This window comes from Sebastes fasciatus, chromosome 3 (genome assembly GCF_043250625.1).
Source record: "Sebastes fasciatus isolate fSebFas1 chromosome 3, fSebFas1.pri, whole genome shotgun sequence".
NCBI classification, from domain to species: domain Eukaryota; kingdom Metazoa; phylum Chordata; class Actinopteri; order Perciformes; family Sebastidae; genus Sebastes; species Sebastes fasciatus.
The window spans coordinates 13,846,809-13,868,653 of NC_133797.1; the positions used below are offsets into that span (position 1 = coordinate 13,846,809).

Below are 21,845 nucleotides of genomic sequence, written 5' to 3' on the forward strand. Positions count from 1 at the left end.
CTGAAACCTGGCTCAATTCTGAGAAGGAAGCAAATTTCGAGTTGAAAGGATATGAAGGAAGAGCAAAAAAGGAGGGGGTGTGGCCCTGTACGTGAAAAATAGTCTGAAATATAAGATTTTAGAAAACATGTCAACCACTATTGATGATGTGATGGAATGCATCACCGTAGAGATCTGCATGGAAAAACAAAGAAATGTAATTGTCAGTTGTGTATGCAGAACACCAGGAGCCTGCATTGAAACTTTTAAAGACAGTATGGGGAGAATATTTGCCAAAACTAATTAGAAGGTTACATTCATTTGTGGGGATTTCAATATAGACCTGCTAAATCCTAACAAACACAAAATGACAGACGAATTTATTAACACAATGTATAGTATGAGTTTATATCCACTGATCACCAAACCAAGCAGAATAACAGCGCACTGTGCCACTCTAATCGACAATATAGTTACAAATTACATGGAAAGTAGCTTAGTGAGCGGGCTGCTGATGAATGACATCAGTGACTATATGCCAGTTTTTGTGATCCATGACTATGATTGTGGAAAAGAGAAGGAGGACCATAAAATCAAATATAGGAGATTGAGAACAGAATAATCCATAAATGCATTCAGAACTGAATTGCTATCACAAAACTGGAAAACCTTCTATGAAGAAAATGATGTTGACACAGCATATGAAACATTTCTAAATATATTTAAGTCATTATATAACAAAAACTGTCCAATAAAACAAGGTAACACTAGGCAAAATAATACAAACAGACCATGGATCTCAAAAGGCCTGCAAAATACTTGTAAAAAAAAGAATACTCTATATAGACAATTCATAAAATGTAGAACTAAAGAGGCAGAACATAAATATAAGAAATACAAAAATAAATTAATAATATTATGAGGATATGCAAGAAGGAATATTATTCAAAATTACTAGAAAATAACAAAAACAATATCAAAGGCATATGGAATATATTAAACAGTATTATTAGAAACCGTTCGGCTAGCTCAAGTTACCCTGAATATTTTATTGATAACGATAGGTCTTTAAATGATATGAATGATGTGGTCAATGGGTTAATTATTTTTTTTGTAAATGTGGGACCAAAGTTGGCAGGAAAAATCAATGACAAAGGATGGGGAGGTTGTTGAAAGCTACATTACAAGGAATTCAAACTCAATTTATCTCAAAGCTGTAGACAGAAAATAAATCATAGACATAGTTAACAAGTGCAAGAATAAAACATCTACTGACTGGAATGGAATCGATATGACACTAGTCAAGAAAGTCATTGACAGAATTGCCAACCCACTAACCTACATCTGTAACTTATCATTCACAACTGGCACATTTCAACATAAAATGAAAACTGTTAAAGTTATTCCACTATATAAAGCTGGGGACAAACATCATTTCACTAATTACAGGCCTGTATCTTTACTTTGCCAGTTCCCTAAAATATTGGAGAAACTGTTCATTGGAAGATTAGATAACTTCATTGAAAAGCACCATTTACTGACAGACAGTCAATATGGGTTCAGAGCAAACAGATCAACAGCAATGGCATTAATGGAGCTACCAGAAGAAATAAACAGTTGTATTGATCACAAGAAGTATGCGATAGGAGTATTTATAGATTTAAAAAAAGCATTTGACACCATTGATCATGATATATTATTCAATAAAATGGAAAGGTATTGTATAAGAGGGGTAGTGCTGAACTGGTTGAGAAGTTATTTAGGAAACAGGCAGCAGTACGTGCAAATAGGGGATTATAATTCAACATGCTCAGGTATTACTTGTGGGGTCCCACAGGGGTCAGTATTGGGTCCAAAACTGTTTATTATGTATATAAATGACATAGGTAAGGTGTCAAGAACACTGAATTTAGTTTTATTTGCGGATGACATGAATATTTTTTGTTCTGGGGAAAATCTGCAGCAGCTTTTGGAGGTGGCAAAAACAGCAATCAGAAAATTGCAACGGTGGTTTGACAGAAATAAATTGTCATTAAATTTGGACAAAACTAAATTTATGTTATTTCGAAACCAAAAAATAGACATACAAGTACAAATGATAATAGATGATGGAAATATTGAAAGAGTATGTGTAAATACATTTCTGGGTGTAATACTGGACCACAAAATCTGCAGGAAACCTCAGATAAATTATGTAAGAACAAAGCTGGCAAAGAGCATAGCAGTTTTAGGGAAAACAAGACACATACTGGACCATAAATCACTGCACATTCTGTATTCTTCACTTGTATCACCATATCTGAATTACTGTGTGGAAGTCTGGGGTAACACTTATAAAAGCAACTTACAACCATTATGCATACTACAAAAGAGAGCAATCAGGATAGTAAATAATGTGGGATATAGGGAACACACGAACACACTGTTTTTAAAGACAAATGCATTGAAATTCATGGATTTCGTCAAATTTAAAACCGCAATAATTATGTTTTAAGACATAATTCACTTCCAGGCAATATTCAAAAAATGTTTTGTGACAGGGAGAGGGGTTATAATTTAAGAGGAAAATTGAATTTTAAAAAGTATGGTGTTCGTACAAAAAAGAAGAGTATAGGGATTTGGCAGTAACAGGTTTGGTAATTAGCAAATGAATTAATAAATAATAATATAATTATTAATATTAATAAAGATGATCAATAAACATTAATAATAAACGGGGCACCACCCTGGAATCAGGGACCAATGACCAAAACGTTAATATAGTCTCATTATATATGCTAAACTATCAATTTGGAACGTTGATTAATAATTAAATTAATAACTATAACCAAAATAGATAGTAAAGGTTGAAGGATATCGGAGTTCTTGACATAGCAGAGGCTGGCATTATTCACTCTTGTACAACATTAAAGAGACCAACATGTATATTCCACAAACATTTATTTACAAGATAATAAAGGTTTAAAACACAATATTAATCTAACTAAACTAAACAAACCAAACAAAGTGTGTAAGTTAAACATGTGTGTGTGTGTGTGTGTGTGTGTGTGTGTGTGTGTGTGTGTGTGTGTATGTGTGTGTGTGAGAGAGAGAGAGAGAGGGGGGGTGGGGGGGGGGAGACAAGATGGCTTCTTGTCTCAAGATGTCTGCCATCAAACAAAAGGGGGCAAGCACTGTAAAACTACAAAGATGGCGGGATCAAAGATGGACGCCAACATGTCACCACATGACCTCTTTGTTCTTCGGAACACATGTGCTCAGGAAGGACAGAAGGGGGGGGGGGATGATGTGGGGGTTAAGATTATCTGAAGCTGTATGTTTATGTTTAACTAATTCACAGTAAATGTATGTGATCTTAATGTGTGTTAGATGTGCAGTGGGTTAGAAAAGATGGTTAGTTTGCATGCAAGACCTTGTCTATGTGAAGCATAAACTAAACACATCAGATGTGGCGAAGCCACCTACCCAAATATCAAATACAAATAATATCACAACCGTCAAACTCAATGAATAACATTAAACCAAATCAATACAAGTACATCCTAGAAATCAAAGTTGAACAGTCTTGCTCAGCTATTTGCAATTGCTACTGCTAAAGTAAGCCCAGTACGTTACCGATCCATGGAAGAACAGGGTTTGTAATTCCATGTGTTGAAGTTGTGGTTCCAAGTCAAAGATGTCGTCTTTGCTGTGCAGATTGGAGGAAGCTGATCGCTCCAATACTTCTTCCCAGCAGCTTGATAGCTTGGTGCTAACTTCCTTGCGGTTGTTGCTTGAAGTTAGTTGGTAAAAAGGCAGGCTCTCGCGTCCTCTGCTTAGAGGTTCCTTGTGTTCTTATGGCTGTTTCCTAACAGGCCATAGATCAGATGGTGGGTCACTACAAGAGTATGTGTATTTCAGTCTGTGGGGTGGATTTGTGGAATGGGTTAGGTGATGGGTTGAAGGGGAGCACAAATATAAATCACTTTAAAAAGCTATAAAAAAAAGATATTTTTGGGAGGTATATGGTTGAGGAAGAGTTGTGATAAGGGTTGTGTTAAGGGTTGGTTATATACTCTTTAACTCCAGATGGATTTGTGGGTTGTAAATAAACTTGGGATGCTGTTCATATATTTAATTTGGGATGTAAATAAATCTGGGATAGTTTTTATATTATATTGTATGATCATTCTATGATATATGAGTTAATAGAGGAGAAGAGTTTTACTTCTACCTACTCCTTTTGTGACACTATTACTCTTGTTTTGTTTGTTCTTATTTTGTATCTGTTTTTATTTATTTTATGTTCGAAATAAAGTCTCTCATTCATTCAGTCATTCATTTATCATTCATTTTAAAGAGTCATACACAAAAAAAAGTTTGGGAATCACTTCTCTAAGAGATCCACTCTTAAAACCCTTGGACAAATAAAGATGTAAATCACATGTTTAAACAGTGATAACCCTCCATTATTATCTCCGCCAGACGTAAGCATGTGAGTCGTGTGTGTGCATGGACCTGTCTGTCTGTCCACAGCTAATCTTGTATACTACTGGACCCATTGGCCTTTTATGTTTTTGTACTCATTTATGACTTTGTGCTCAAGGACCTCTCATAGTTGCGGTGATTCACAATTTGAAAAAACTATTTCATTGACTATTTTATACCATGATTGAAAGCATTTCCGGCAAACGGCTAGGCTAAAAACAAGCCTTATCTTAGTCTGTTGCCGGCCACATTTTGACCTTTGTCGTAGCTGAAAAAACTGACATCCACAGAAATGTTTGGTCTCATTTTGAACTGGAGTATCTGCAGATTAATTCCATACCGATATGTTATGATCCACTAAAGTTAGGCACAATACACAATGAATAAATCCCTGTTTTTGTTATCTACGCCGCCATCTTGACCATAAGGGACAATAGTGAGATCCAACTTCTTTGTTTTGGAGGGGAGAGGGAGACACACCTGGCGGAGATCTGCACTCTACTGAGTGCACTTTTTCCGACATGTGTGTCTTATAGTGCCTTAAATGCATAAAAAAACATGTTTGTCAGTACCTAAACAGCATGTGGTTCTTTCTGCACAGTGACTACACATTACTCTTCCTCTCTCATCGCTGCTCTGCAGGCAGGTGATGTCTGCCCCCAACTTGTTGAGGGTAGGAACAGCAGAAAACATCTTTGTGGAGTGTCAAGACTGCTCCGGTGCAAACATCCCGATCGAAATCAGCGTGAGGAACCATCCAACCAAAAACAAAAGGCTGGCATTCACACCTGTGACACTTACCAGTGGAAACAACTTCCAGGCGCTCGGACAAATAACGGTAAATGAAATACTGTCGCTGTATATGTTACTGTTACTTGGCTTCATTTTCTAACATGGCCAGAAAGAATCTAGAAATGAATCCAGAAACGCACATGATGTAAGTTACCCCACCCTGCTCTTCATGCTCTGCTTGTATCTCTTCATACTGGTTTCAGATCCCTGCTGGAGACTTCAGCAAGGATCCCAACATGAAGCAGTATGTGTACCTGCAAGCTCAGTTCCCTGACCGAATGCTGGAGAAAGTGGTCTTAGTGTCCTTCCAGTCCGGGTACATCTTCATCCAGACTGACAAGACTCTCTACACCCCCAACAGCAAAGGTGAGTTTTTTTTTACATCAGTGCTGAAAAACACGCCTAATGTCTTTACATGGCTTTTTTTCCAAATTGAATGATTGTACTGTAAATTACAGTAAATGAACCCTTCCCTACACACAAGTGGAAATGGCCTAAAGTCAAAAAAGTTCTTTAACAGTCACATGACTCAAAATAGATACACCTTCCTTCAACCTTCAGCAGCAAAATTAACCTCTTCCCCTCTGTGTCAGTTCATTACAGGATGTTTGCACTGACGCCCCGCATGGAGCCAGTAGAGAGGGATGACGAAACCCAACCTGAAGCTTCTATTGCCATCGAGATTGTGGTATTGTATTTTACTTTTGATAAGCACAGAATTTAATGTAATATTATATAATCAGCTGTGACTGGGAGCAGGAAGCCTCTTGATGAGGTGATATCACAAATGCTTAACAGTAGATAAGTTTGCTGCAAATGACCAAAATAACCAAAACACATCCACTGAACCGTGTGTCTGTTTTGTGTCTAGTAACACCTGTCCTACCACTTACTGTTAAAATAAATGCATGCCTCCCTCTAGTGGTTGAGTTGCACATTGAAGAAAGTCTCTTCCTTCTTAGATTGTAGATAAAGGACATACATAAAATGTGGCATGGACTTCATAAAATAATTTGTAAACTGGCACTGCTCTCTGTTAATGATTGTTCAATATTGTTTATTTTTAGACCCCTGAAGGCATCATTTTACCAATTGATCCAGTCTCTTTGAAATCAGGGATGCACTCTGGAGATTTCCAACTAGCTGAAATTGTCAGGTTAGTATTTTATCTTATTTAAATAAAATTGTCCACATTGTATCTCTTTACATTTTGTTGTTTAGTGAAATTACATTTTAACATGAGTAACGTGAATTCAATTCAAAATATTAATACCTTAAATCTTTTAAGATTATGCATAGGCTATTTTACCATGTTTATGTTGTGTTTTCTACAATTAATTTCCATGTTTGTAATTTAGTGTTTGGACAACAACTTAAAAAAAATAATAGCCTACAGTGTATGAAGTGTGGAGACCCTTACAAAAAAGAAGTTTGTTCAAGTGTGCTATTACTATGCTTATTTTAAACTTTAAAAAGAGAGTATGCTTTCAGTTTACTTTTAATGTACTTATCAGAGATATACCTCACAAAATTATACTTAAGAATCCTTAGCTTATACAGACAGCAGTATAGAAATATACTTGGCAAGTATACAGAAGAGTCTAAGTATACTTGGAAATACTGAAAAGTATACAGAAAGTACATTTGTCTAAGTACTATAAGTTAATTTAAAGAAAACTTAGAAGTATACTTGCAGTAAAAACTATTAAACTAGTAGTTTGCCCCTGTTTCCAGTCTTTATGCTAAGCTAAGCTAACTGGCTGCTGGCTCTACCTTCATATTTAGCATACAGACATGAGAGTGGCAATAATCTTCTCATCTAAATTATAAATGGACAGACAAAACAGAAATGCATTTAATCCCTATGAACTATGAACTAAAACCAATCAGCCTAAAAGACATAAAACAAAGGTACTACATCCGTTCTATCTAATGCAAAGCCAACCAGAAACCTTTAAACCTTTTCTTCTAAACTTCAGAGTTTCTGTAGTTCTCTAGAAATGTTAAGTTCTTTGCAGCAGCTCATTTGTGTAGGCCTATATCTCAATTTGTGTGACATAAATAACTTCACGCAGTCCGAAGTCTAATTTCTGTTACCTTCAGGCTCTAAATTAATATATACAGTATATATTTTTTTGTTTGATTATTGAACTATGTGTTTGTGTGTGTGTTTAGTCCCGGACTGTGGAAGGTGGTGACGAAGTTCCACAGCAACCCACAGCAGAGCTTTTCTGCAGAGTTCGAGGTCAAAGAATATGGTGAGTCCTTCATTATCTTTACTTTTATTTAAATCTTATATATACCTACAACATTCACTTATTTTTTACTGGATTGGACACAGAATAAAATGTTTTCAATTTTCCAGTGCTGCCCGGTTTTGAGGTTAAACTGACACCGGTGAGCCCCTTCTTCTACGTGGACAGTGACGCCCTCACCGTCAACATCAAAGCTACGTAAGTGAAGGTTCTGTTGTTTAAAGACCAGGTTTTATAGGTAGATTGATTGGAGGAGAAAATAAAGAGTGTTGTTCAGAAGTTGTGTTGGGGCTCTTGCTATTTTAGTTTGTTAGCCATTTGTGTTTTGTTTGTTTTTAATTGTTCTGTTTTGCTTCATTGTGGCTTAAACATGTCTCCCTCTTGTGGATTTAGGTATCTGTTTGGTGAAGAGGTGGATGGGACGGCCTACGTGGTGTTTGGGGTTATGCAAGACGGTCAAAAGAGGAGCTTTCCAGGTTCTCTTCAGAGAGTACAGGTGAACACATTCTTACACTTTTGATGTATTTTTATATGTTTTGTAAAACTTATCTTTCAGAGGCTGTGGCAGGTTCAGTTTTAGAGCTAGAAGGTACAGATATATGAAACTAGAAAACCTAAGGAATCCATTGGTACCAACCATGTCAAGCTAGCATGTTGGGGTAGGAGGCTCAGTAATGCTCCAAGTTAGGCTAAATTTTGGCATAGCGTTTTTCGAAGGGGTCCCTTGACCTCTGACCTCAAGATATGTGAATGTAAATGGGTTCTATGGGTACCCACGAGTCTCCCCTTTACAGACATGCACTTTATGATAATCACATGCAGTTTGGGGCAAGAACCAAACACTTATTTTTGCCTATTCTTAAATGATGTGCTTGACTATTTCTCTATACTGGGGTCCCTAAACAGTCCTGGAATTACATAAATTGGGTATCACTGTAAAGCTGAGACTCTTGTGGATCCAATGAGCCCAACTGTATTCATGTGTGATGATGTTAGTCCCCATAGTAGCCATCTCATTGTAGTGAGACCATTTTTTTAAACTTGATCTCACTGTATAAAATGACCTGTAGTGACCTCTAGGATAATCACAGCCTCATGAAACTTCACAACCATAAAAGTGCAATTCTTGCAGAAATCTCAAAATGTCAAAAGTTTTTGTTACCAAACTACAGCATGGCTTTTTCTATGGTGTTCCTCAAGGTCTCTGTGTCTTAATGTGGTATTTTGGAGGGATTATTTATCATTTTCATCAATTCTCAAGTGGTAAAAAATAGTTAAATTTAGCACTAAATCTGTGTAACAAATGGTATGGACAAACTTAATGGGAATGGCCATCATAATGTTCTAAGCCCTTATACACTTTCACAATTTATTTCAATTAATTAATTAATGTTTATATCTGGTTTATTACTAGAACAACTTAAAACACAGCGCTGAGCTGCATCTCAAATTAATCTTCAGGTTCCCAGCTTTCAGATGATGTACACCATTTCTATGTGACATCTACTGTTGACCTGCTATCTCCCCCTAAAGACCTCCTGTAGCCCCCTAAAAAAGACAAAAACGGGTCTATTGTGGTTCTCAGAGGACAGTAGTAAAGTACCTGAACGACTAACTGTATCACTGTACCACTATACTGTATTTCAAGATGCATTATTATATTATGTCATATTAGGTCCAGAGAGGTAGTGGAGAGGTCACACTGAGGAAAGAGCACATCACACAGACCTTCCCAAACATCGACGACCTGGTGGGGAGTTCCATATTTGTATCTGTCAGTGTGCTGACGGAGGGCGGTAAGAAAGAAAGACTGTGTGTTTGAGCCTGTTCAGTATATTTTAAAAAAGAAAATAAAGCTATTAGGATACGTTTTTCTGGATTGTGAACAAATTAAAAAATAAACTCTTGTAATAAGTCTGTGTGTGAATGTGTTTGTGTTTCTGCATCAACTCACAGGTAGTGAAATGGTGGAGGCAGAGTTGAGAAGTATCCAGATTGTCACATCACCTTACACCATCCACTTCAAGAAAACGCCCAAATATTTCAAACCAGGAATGTCCTTCGATGTTGCGGTAAGTACACTTGTTTACATTTACATAAACTGACAGCATATGTATGGCTTATGGCTTGGTACTTCCTGGCAACAAACAAAAAATGTTCTCAGACATAGAGGGGGATTATAAGAGGAAATTTATTTAAAATTTACTGTATATGTTTACAGTTATTTTATTGGTTATTTTTATTATTTGTTACATGTTCAAAATAAATCAATCTAATCAAATTGCTATATTTCTAAATCCTTCACTGAAAACATTTCATAACTGAAATATAGTTACTCTTTGAAAACACAAATGGCAGTATGTCCTAAATATAAAAGTCTCATAATGTTTATTACGATATAAAGGCAGACATGTGAGATTCCAGAGAAAAAGAGAAATTCATCCATCAACAGTTTGGGTCGCCATAAACTACCTGAGTCATAAAACTTTGTGCACAGCACTAAAACCAAATCTAATAACATGAGTTTGACCTTAATAAGGTGTGTTTTAATAAGACAGTTGGATGTTTTCTTATTGTTCAGCTGTTTGTGTCTCTGATGGCAGGTTGAAGTTGTGAATCCTGACGGCACTCCGGCACAAGGTGTTACAGTGGTGGTCGATCCAGGTCAGGTGCAGTACAAGACTGCAGCCAATGGCATGGCGAGGCTTACCATCAATACAGTGGCAGGGGACCCAACACTGACAATCACCGTAAGTCTCTGAAATCTTTTACCCTTTTTGCATTATAGCCCAAATGGCCACTTAAACCTCCATTAATCATCCATCCATTATCTGTAACCGATTATCCTATTCGGGGTCGCGAGGGGGGGCTGGAGCCGATCCCAGCTGACATTGGGCGAAGGTACACCCTGGACAGGTCGCCAGACTATCACAGGGCTGACACATAGAGACAGACAACCATTCACGCTCACATTCACACCTACGGCCAATTTAGAGTCAAAAATTAAAGGGACTGTTTGTAAGAATCAGAAATCAGAAATGTTTGTTAACAGTGACACCTGTGGCCGTTAAGTCTTCGAAAATCAGCATCAGGTTCGCGCTTGTGCTCGCTCTACATAGACATGAACGAGCATCGCTCAAAACAGTGAGGCGACACACGTCAGCTAAAACCACAATATCACTCTATATTTCACCTGCTTGGCAGTAATGTTAGCTGACCAGACGAAGGTCTCTCCCTAGTGTTGGCTTTTCCTGCTTCAGCCTCTTGACCGCGGCCGGAGAAAACGAGGGAGACACCGGCACCCGGTCAGAGACGATAACGTAACTCGTTGCGGAGCCCCGTCACGTCACAAGACACGGAAAACCTCTGTTGGTCTGGAGGAGCTGCAGCAGTTATTTCTGCACAAACGTCCACTGTACATTCACTAGATATCCTCAGAGCTACGAAGTCTTCTGCAGTGTGTAGTGTGAGGTGGAGCAAGTTGTGAGTGAAGGCAGAGGAGCAGAGTACACCAGAGACTCCGGCCCTGGAGACCAAAGCTACGGTCTCCCCCGCGTTCTCCGACCGCGGCCAACACTGTTTTGCAAGACGGGCTTCACTAGATATAACTTTGCGGTTTTGCTGCTTCCGTGTAGTTTGTCTTGGAGTCTGAGTCTGAACAGCGTAGCCACACGCGAGTGCGCATTGGACACCGACCTGGATTGATTTATACTTGTAAGAAGTTACAAACAGTCCCTTTAAACTAACCTGCATGTCTTTGGACTGTGGGAGGAAACCGGAGAACCCGGAGAAAACCCACGCTTAACTCCACACAGAAGCCGGATTCAAACCTGCTTGCTGTGAGGTGACAGTGCTAACCACTGCACCACCCTTCAGCCCCTACATTAATCAACATTTTTGATATTCACTTGAAGAGGTGAAATCAGCAGAGCTATCACCCAGCTCCTTGTTTTGGTTCTGCTGCTCACACATTTACTGTACAGTATGTGAATGGTGAACTTCATCCTGTCAGTGTTGTGTCTTTTGGTCATTCTATTTAGCAATTTTATATTGCTAGGCAGAACTATGGAAGTCAAAGCCTCAATAAGTTAAGATAGGATAGACATGGGACTTTTCAAGTATTATTTATTAATCTGTGTGTGTATGCTTACCTGTGTGTGTCTTTAATTGCAGGCAAAGACCAATGATCCTCGTTTATCACCTGATAGGCGAGCATCAGCCAGCATGTCTGCTCTCCCATATACCACTAAAAGCAACAACTACATCCACATAGGTAAGTTACATCTTGAAATGACATCAGATGATTAAAAACAAAGGTGGTGGCAGTGGCAAAGTATGCACCATGCGCTAAATCTTTTCTGTGTTCAGCACTCATCACAACATGTCACATTTGCAGATTTGGATAAAGCTGAACTGGACCTAGGAGACAACCTGGAAATCAACCTCAACCTCAACAGGCAGGAAACACACAACACTGACATCACATACCTGGTGAGAGGTGTTTTACACCTGTGCTTGTGTGCACATATGTAACTCTTTTTGTTGCGTCCCACGACTCATGTGTGATAAGTGCTGATGTATAAATCTGTGTCCCTAGATCCTGAGCAGAGGTCAGCTGGTGAAAAGTGGACGTTTCAGGACAATAGGTCAAGTACCGATTTCCCTGAGATTTCTCATTACCAAAGAAATGCTGCCATCGTTCCGCATCATAGCCTACTACCATACAAATGGCAATGAATTGGTATCAGACTCTGTTTGGGTGGATGTCAAGGACTCCTGCATGGGCTCGGTGAGTCATAAAGCACAGATGTAACGAAAAGGCAAACGAGACACCCATGCACAACCTGATAAAGTTATTTGTATACTTCTCTGATATGTTTTTATGTATGAAACAAATTCAAAACTGCACGTCTCATTCACTGATTCACATTTAGCTGAGGCTGGAATTATCGAGACCCGCTCCATCCTATAAGCCTCGCAGGATGTTTGGTCTGAAGGTCACAGGAGATCCAGAGGCCACAGTGGGATTGGTGGCAGTTGACAAAGGCGTCTACGTCCTAAACAACAAGCACCGCCTCACCCAGAAAAAGGCAATTTCTTTATTTCATAATTATCTTTGAGGATATTTGAAATGGCTTAATTTCAAAAAGCTATATATTAAAAACGTTCACACGTTAACTGTCAATTTTGTTAGCTTTTGGCTTCAAATAATATCCGGTGTAAGTTTGTCCTGCAGCAAATACATTGCATGAGTAAATGTGTCTCATTCCTACCTGCTCAGGTGTGGGACATTGTCGAGAAGCACGACACAGGCTGCACACCAGGTGGAGGGAAGGACGGTATGGGTGTGTTCTACGATGCCGGGCTGTTGTTTGAGTCCAACACGGCTTCTGGTACTCCCTACAGACAAGGTGACGCTACTTTACCCTCCCCTTCTCTGAACATGCCCCTCTTTAGGCTCAATGAAATATCTCTAACTAGGAGAAGTGGGCACATGGACCTTTATTCATCGCATAAAGTCAAATGCTTTTATATAAGTAAGGATCTAGTGGACAGTAGAATAACTGCATCTTAAAGGGTCATTTCACTCACATGACATTATTCTTGCTCCCCTTTGTTGGTATCTGGACATGCAGATAGTTTTTAGAGACACTGTTTCTGAAATCATTCATCGCTGTGTAGTTTTTTTAATTCTTCAGTGCTGCGAGCACCACAAACAGAGAGCCAGAATCTCAAACAGATGTCTTACACTTTGGGCACATAAAACCAACACTATACCACTTGGGGTAAGTGAGATAATTTGGTTGAACGGACGCTTTGAGGCACTTCTATATTAACATTAACACTGGTCACTGCCACATGAGCTGATCAGGATCCCTCCTGTTTGTTAGGGCTTTTAAAAGATTTGTTTTTATTCTAATATAGCATTTATACAATCTTTTAACATTTCAACAAATGAGGTGTGCAATTGTAGATCATATTTTCTCACACCCACACCCTGTCAATGTGTCCAACCAGATAAACCATCTCAGTCTGATTTTAAGAGTATCGCATCAAGTAAACCACGCAAAACTCAAGTCTGGGTACAACCTGTTAAAGATCTCGTCTGTGTTGCATTTCCAGAATTGAAATGTCCGGCCCCCAGCAGGAGGAAACGAGCCCCTGAGGAGGATGACAACAGTTACATGGACAGCAATGAAATTGTTTCTCGCACCAAGTTCCCTGAAAGGTGGCTGTGGTTAGATGTCCATCTGCCTGCTTGCCCTCGACAAACACCTAACTGGTGAGTAAACTGAAATATACACAGAAAAAATACACTGATAACTTCACACCGACACCACTAGGATTCAAAGGTATCTCTCAAAGTGTTGACACCTTTCTTTGTTTCAGTGACACCACATCATTGACGAAAAATGTTCCTCTGGAAGACTCGATCACAACCTGGCAGTTCACTGGCATTAGTCTGTCAAAAACTCACGGTGAGGATTCAGTGACTAAAATCTGTCATGTGTTTTAGTTGTGCCTCTAACCTTAAACCTCTATCATCCCTTTACACCTTTCTCTCTCTCTCCCTTTCTCTGTTTCATCACTTCTTTTTTAATCCCTCTCATTTTAAAGGAATCTGTGTTGGCGCTCCGTTAGAAGTGATTGTCCGAAAGGAATTCTTCATTGATCTCAGGCTGCCATACTCTGCTGTACGTGGAGAGCAGCTAGAAGTTAAGGCAATCCTCCACAACTACAGCCCCGATGATGTCACCGTAAGTCTGGGTTGCCCTGCTCTGGTGTTTTATGCCAGAGACAATGAGGCCATGATATTTTTCTCAAAGAGTTTGCAAACAAAAGAGCAAAAGCAACAGTAAATATTGGACTGACTTACAACGTGTGGCAAAAAAAGGGAATGAATCCTTTTCCATGGTGGTCGGTCCCAGAACTGGGGGAAACCTTACTGCAATATTTACAGTGTACCTTCAAGATCAAATTGATCCTATAGGAAACAATGTAAAGCATAACATTTCTTCAAATTAGGGAAGCATCTTTGATCAACTACACATACTTCAATATCTTTTTCCATCTTTGTCGTGTTCTCAAGGTGCGTGTGGATCTGATTGAGAAGGAGCACGTGTGCAGCGCAGCTTCTAATCGTGGGAAGTATCGTCAGGAGGTCAAAATTGGGCCCCAAACTACACGATCTGTACCCTTCATCATTATTCCCATGAAAGATGGACAATACAGCATTGAGGTCAAAGCAGCTGTTAAAGATTCGTCGCTCCATGACGGAATCATGAAGATGCTGCGGGTGGTGGTAAGAGAAACGGGAAACGAACAGCGATCTCCTGTGTTAAAGTCAGTATAGGGAAACAGACATCTTTTGCGGCGTAACGTTGATGCAAATGTATACTGTATCAGCTTTTCAACATAAACTGTAAATAAGAGAGACAGTTAACAAGCAAGCCGTATTGTATTTCGTTACACACCAGCAGATAACGATTACTCAAAAATAGTTGTTGATATCTAACCTTTGTCCTATCTGTTGCTTTTCCAGCCTGAAGGTGTGCTGGTTAAATCTCCTCAGATTATAACTCTAGACCCCACTAAAAAAGGTGTAGGTGAGTTTACACAATAAACAGCTACATCATATAGTAATTTGCTAATATTAAATTTTTATCACTTGATAATTGATCCCCCAACGTGCCCACTGTTTATCCCTTTAGATGGTAAACAAGAAGAAACTCTCAACAGTGGAATTCCTAGGAATGATTTGGTTCCAAACACACCTACGAGCACACAGATCTCTGTGACAGGTGAGATGTGATGATAGATTCGGGCACATTATGCGATATAGTGCCAGTTACAATGAACTTTGCATTGGTGTAAATTGTTATTGGTCTTATTGGGAAATGAATGACCACCTCTGTTTGTGTTTGTGCATGCAGGGAGAGAACAAGTTGCTTCACTGGTGGAGAACGCCGTTAATGGGAACTCTATGGGTACTCTGATCTACCAGCCCTCAGGCAACGGAGAGTCGATCATGATCCACATGACCCTGCCTGTCATTGCAGCCACATATTTGGACAAAACCAACCAGTGGGAAGCTGTGGGCTTTCAGAAACGTAACGAAGCCCTCCAACACATCAAGTACGGTAGGCTCACAGATGTGTTTATTAGCACACATGTTAACTCAATAATTACAACGACAACTTTGCATAGTTAGACTTTACCCAACCGTGGCCACTGCCAGCACATCGACAAAACGTAAAAGTAATACACAACACATGCGCAGTGGGTCACACATGCGCAGTAGGTAACACATGCGCAGTAGGTAACACATGCGCAGTAGGTAACACATGCGCAGTAGGTAACACATGCGCAGTAGGTAACTAAGCACTTAACAAACTCCCCTTTTTCTTTAAAGAAAAACAAACATTACTGTTATTTAAAACCTTCAACATATACACAGGTTTAAAGCTGCAACTTTAACGACAACAGTTTGAGGGTAGAAGTTTTTTTTTGTTGTATAGTCCATTTAGCCTTTAAGTCGGCATACACCTTCACTGAGAGCCCTCAGTAGAATGAGTGCTGATGTCCCCTTCTTAGTCAAGCAGTCAGCAAGCTGCTCCTTGGTAGCTGACCACATGATCTGCTGGATAGTCCCTGAGTGGATGAGCTCCTTGACACTGCTAATTTCGAGTCGAAGTCTCTTTTCGGTGACTGATTTGGTGGACTTAACAGCATCAAGAAGAGAGTTATTATCTGTTACACACACAATGGGCAAATTGTTACGTGTGCAATCACCTGTGGTAACTTCTGAGTAGAGAGTAGCTAAGAAAACTGCACTGTCGATGCCATCTGCAAGTGCCAAAGTTTCTCCTGCTAAAGTACTTCGGACAACTCTCCTGATCCTCTTTGACTGCCAGCATATAGGTGAGAATCTTCCATTCTCTCCCATCAGCATGACCAGGTGTCCGCCTTGAGTGCCTCCGTTTGGAAGGTTTCCCATTGAGGAATCACTGAACACCACCAGTTTAAGGGAGCTGTCTTTTCCTAAGTGCTGAAACCTCAAGGTCACGTCTTCTGATTTCAGTTTTCTGATAAGTTTGTTTGCACAGTGCAGAGTCTGAACAGTAGCATTCTTTGTACTGGATGCCAAGATGGATATATCACACATTATGTCGGGTCTACTCTGTCTTGCTACCCACAATATTTGTCCAGTCTTTGACTTTAGCATGTCAGTTTCATTGTCTGTTAGAGGAGCCTCTCGCTGTGTGGCTCTGGTGGGGTCCACAGGAATGGGTTGCAGATTCTTTATGTACATACTTTGTTGCACCTGTATCTCATCCTCCAATGAGTGAACCTCCATTCCAATGTAGCTGAAGCTATTGTGTTCTTCATGTCCAACTTGGAGAGCAGCTTTCAAGTGAGGGATGACTGCTGTGGAGAACGTTTCTGAACCACCCCAGATGAAATCATCGACATGACAGGCAAGAACTCCCATCACATTGCAGGAGTCATCCAGCCAGTAGAACACTGCTGGATCAACTTGTGACACAGTAGCTCCCAACTGCTGCATGGTGTCTTTCACTCTGTTGTACCAATACAAAGAAGCATCTGCTAATCCATAAACACACTTCTTCAACTTCCATAGAGTTCCTGTGCTCTGAGCTTCTTGAGGAGGACGGATGTAGACATTACGGGTTAACTCTACCCTGTAAAAAGGCTGCTTTAATGTCCATGGAGTTCAGCTGCCATTTCTTTTGACATATTACAGCCATGATCATTTTCAGAGACTCTGAGGCGCATGTAGGTGAGTCTTTTGGGAGCTCCTGAGTGTTCATTTCTTCAAAGCCCCTTGTAACTAATCTAGCTTTAGGTACAACACCATCAGGTGTCTCCTTGAGTGTGCTTGGCCACTTCCACTATCTACGTATGTAACTAACTGTCCAATTTTCAGCCTAATTCCTTCACAAGTCGAGATTGAGTGTGTCTGTGAGGCGTCAGATTGACCATGATTACCCCCTTCAGGCTGTATTGGTGTGTGAGGGGGCTCACTGTTATCCTCAGCATCAAGAGATTCATTTGTAGGCATCTCTTCTTCACTTTCATTTTCAGTGTCATAGTTATTCTCATTTGGCCCAGATTCTGTTGAGGCGATATGATTTTCAGTCACTTCCAGCTGATTGTCCATTTCTCCCGGCCCTGCTTGTGAGCCATCTATCTTTCGAAGCCTGGAGTGATGTACGCGAACATAGGTGCCTCCATGCCTCACAAATATCACCACACCATCTTGGCCGATGACCACACCTGGACCTTTCCATTCTGTACAATCCATCCGTTTGTAGTAGACTTTGTCGCCTGTCTCGTATCGGTCATCAATGGGCCGCAGTTGTTTACGAAGTGCTCTTCGGATCCTCTCAGAGCATTCAGCTTCTGTAAATGCTCTTCTTGCAGCATGTAATGCTGCGTTGTGCTGGGCTAGCCAGGTATTCATGTTAGTACCCTCTAGAGCTGGTGGCTTATCAGTGAGAACTGAAGGCAGATTTGGGTTCTGTCCGAACACCAGCTGGTAAGGACTATAGCCGTGCACATTGTGCATAGAGTTTTTTGCCATTAATGCCCAGTCTAGGGCTGTCTTCCAGTCACATCCATTGTCTCTTTCACTTTCAACAGGATTTCAGTGAGGGTTTGATTATGCCTTTCCAAAAGCCCATTGCTCCATGGGCTATAAGCTGCAGTTGTCTTCACTTCAATGTTGAAGCTTTCAGCCATGTTTCTCATTTCTTCGTTGTTGAATTCCCCCCCATTGTCACTGAACAGTCTGCGTGGAGGACCATGAACACTTATCCAGCAATGAATAAAGTGTTTCACAATCTCCCTGGGTTTCTTAGTGGTGACAATGCTCCCTGCACTGAAGCGTGTGAAGTGGTCAATGGCGTGCAGGTACCACACTCCTGTCCCTAGCTCATGTAGGTCCACAGCTACAGTTTCATTGTAGGTTGAGGCCATAGGCAAGCCTACTGCCGGCTTTTGCTTTGGTTTCCTATATCTGATGCATGTTTCACAGTTGTTCACAATGTCCTGGAGAATTGTGGTGCATTCATCATCATCATTACCTGAACAGGCCAGTAGTTTTTTCAGTCTGTCGGCTGAAGCATGTCCAAACTGTTTGTGTAGTTTCAACAGAACTTTCTGTTTTTCCTTTGTTGTCATGTTTTCTGTCACAGTGAGAATGTCATCCACAGTTTGGATCTCGTTTTCATCTGTGTTACTCTCATCTCTTATGTTCACACAATAATGTCCTGAAGATGTCAGTTCAAGTTTCACTGGTTGCTTAAACATAGTAGCTTTGTCATTTTCAATGTCCAAAACAGCACCTGCTCTTTTCAGTGAAGTTTTGCTTAAAAGCAATGGGATATCTACTGGGACAACTTCTGTTTCAATTTTACATTTAGTCTGTCCTATCATAGCTGGAATTTTGACTTTTTTTGTAGAATGAACAATTCTCCCATCACCAAACTTGAATGATCTTACACTCTTTGTGTCCTTCATTTTCAATAACTCAGTCTTTGTTAGTCCATTGACGTAATCATCAAGCCATTTTTCTCCACACACAGTTCTGGGGCAAGCTGTGTCAATAACAGCTGATCCTAAGGATTCCACCATGAAGATCTCTGTGTCAGACAATGATTCTTTTGACAACAAAGTAATGTTGCATTCTTCAACATCTGTCAGTCTCTCATCCTCAGTCAATTTTGCATGTTCATTTTTGTGTGGACAGTCCTTTGCCCAGTGATATGTGCTTTGGCAAACTGCACATCTTGATCTTTTTCCATATCTGTCGAGTGGATTTGTGCCCTGAACAGCCACAGGAAAGTGTGAAGCTGGCTTGCTTTCACGCCTGCCGGTGAAGCGTGTGTAGTAGGCAGAGTCAGCAGAATCAGCAGCATCCCCTCTCACACGCAGCTCACGAGCACCCTCTAGTGGCGTATTATCACCAAAGATCCTCTTCAAGGCTGACTTCATGTTAACAAATGAGAGGCTTGAACAGGCCGTAAGCGCCAACTGTTTGTCTTTAACATTAAGTCCAGCAGTATCTAGTAGCTTGAAAGCCAACACAGCATCTGGAAGCTCCATTTTAAACTTAGTTATTCTGTTGTATCGCCGTTCAAATTCGACAATGTAATCAACCATAGAGACGCCATTTTCTCTCGTGACGCGGTCAAACACCGTGTAGGCGTCGTACTGGCGATCTTTTTCCTCTTTCAAAAACACAGAATCCAGTTTCGTGAGAAGTTTAGTCATTCCGTCATCTTTGTTTAAATCCACTGCGGCGATTTCCAGCGCACTGTCCCTCGCTCTTCCCGTTAGCGACAAGGCAACTGCCAAAGCCTGCTTCTTCTTCTCCAGGTCGGTAACGAGCCTCCAGATTTCGACCTCATTTTTCCAACTGTCGTAGGACTTCTTCTCGTCAAACGCCGGCGGAACTTTGTAATTGCCAGCGGACATCCTCTGCTACCAATGTTAACTCAATAATTACAACGACAACTTTGCATAGTTAGACTTTACTCAACCGTGGCCACTGCCAGCACATCGACAAAACGTAAAAGTAATACACAACACATGCGCAGTGGGTAACACATGCGCAGTAGGTAACACATGCGCAGTAGGTAACTAAGCACTTAACACACATACCAGAAATGTCATTGATGCCCCTCTGTGTGGGATTTTAAAGTTCCTGATGTGGCAGAAGTGGTATAAAAAAAAAAAACAGCATGGTAGACAGAAGTGCATGCGATGCTACCCCTTCCCCACAGATCCAGGCTAGGGACACTGACAATTAATGGTCTGAATGCAACACATAGACTCATAGACTTTAGAAATTTTCACCAGGATTGTCTTATACAAACAAAAACGTATGCCGCCAGAATCATTTGAAAAATGCTATAATCACAGGAAAGAAATGTAAGAAGACTCCTCAAACTGGTTTTGTGTTTTTGTTTGTGTCCAGGCTACCAGAGCGAGCTTGCCCACCGAAAAAGTGATGGGTCTTATGCTGTGTGGGCCAATCGCCAAAGTAGCACCTGGTGAGGCATTCAAACATCTTTGAACTCATAATGGTTTCCACATCCTCCTTTAACTTAACTTGACTGTGATGACAATATTGTGTATTTCATGGGCAAATAAATGAAACTAAACTTCTCCTCTCCTCTCCTGTCTAAGGCTGACAGCCTATGTTGCCAAGGTGTTTGCCATGGCCAACAGTGGCAGTGCAAAGAAAAGACATCTGTGACGCTGTTAAGTTTCTGATTCTCAACGCGCAGCAATCTGACGGCTTGTTTAGAGAAGTTGGAACGGTGTCCCACGGAGAGATGTTTGTGCGTGCACTGATTTCATTAAAATCAATATTTCATCTTAGTGCTACAAAAATAGCGAGATGAAAACAATTACATATCATTGACTATAATCTATAATCTCTGTGTGTGCATGTGTAGGGTGATGTGCGCGGCGGAGATTCAGATGCCTCCATGACGGCCTTCTGCCTGATTGCCATGCAGGAGTCACGTACACTATGTACTGCAATTGTTAATGTGAGTAACTCATCTGCAAACAATGTTTTCTTTTTTTCCCCCCTCACTGCATTTTTTTCTTCATTTACTGACTCACTAGTGATGGTCGAAATAGCAAAGTATAACTCTTAACTAGGGCTGTTAATCGATTCAAATAGTTAATCGCGATTAATCACAAATTCATCGAACATTTTTTTATCAGTTCAAAATGCACCTTAAAGGGAGATTTGTCAAGTATTTAATACTCTTATCAACATGGGAATGGGAAAATATGCTTCTTCATGCAAATGTATGTGTATATTTATTATTGGAAAGCATTTAACAACATAAAACAATAACAAATATTGTCCAGAAACCCTCACAGGTACTGCATTTAGCATAAAATATATGCTCAAATCATAAAATTGCAAACTGCAGCCCAACAGGCAACAACAGCTGTCAGTGTGTCAGTGTGCTGACTTGACTATGACTTGACCCAAACTGCATGTGATTATCATAAAGTGGGCATGTCTGTAAAGGGGAGACTCGTGGGTACCCATAGAACTCATTTTCATTCACATATCTTGAGGTCAGAGGTCAAAAGACACCTTTGAAAATAGTTATGCCAGTTTTTCCTCGATAACATTATTATTATATGTTATTATCTTATCCTTCACGATAAGCTAGTGTGACATGGTTGGATTCCTGAGGTTTTGTAGTTTAATTTGATGCCAGTATCTTCACTCTAGCTTTCAAACTGAGCCCGCTACAACCTACAAATCAGAAGTTGCATTAAACAAATTAGTGGCGT

General features: G+C 40.2%; 1 protein-coding gene across 1 annotated transcript in view; it reads left to right on the top strand.

Moving 5' to 3' along the window:
• Positions 1-21,845, top strand: part of LOC141765417 (uncharacterized) — a 103,607-nt gene that overhangs the window by 68,404 nt on the left and 13,358 nt on the right. Inside the window, 1 exon segment of the mRNA XM_074631468.1 lies at positions 20,981-21,076. Coding sequence (XP_074487569.1) covers positions 20,981-21,076 — 96 coding nt within the window.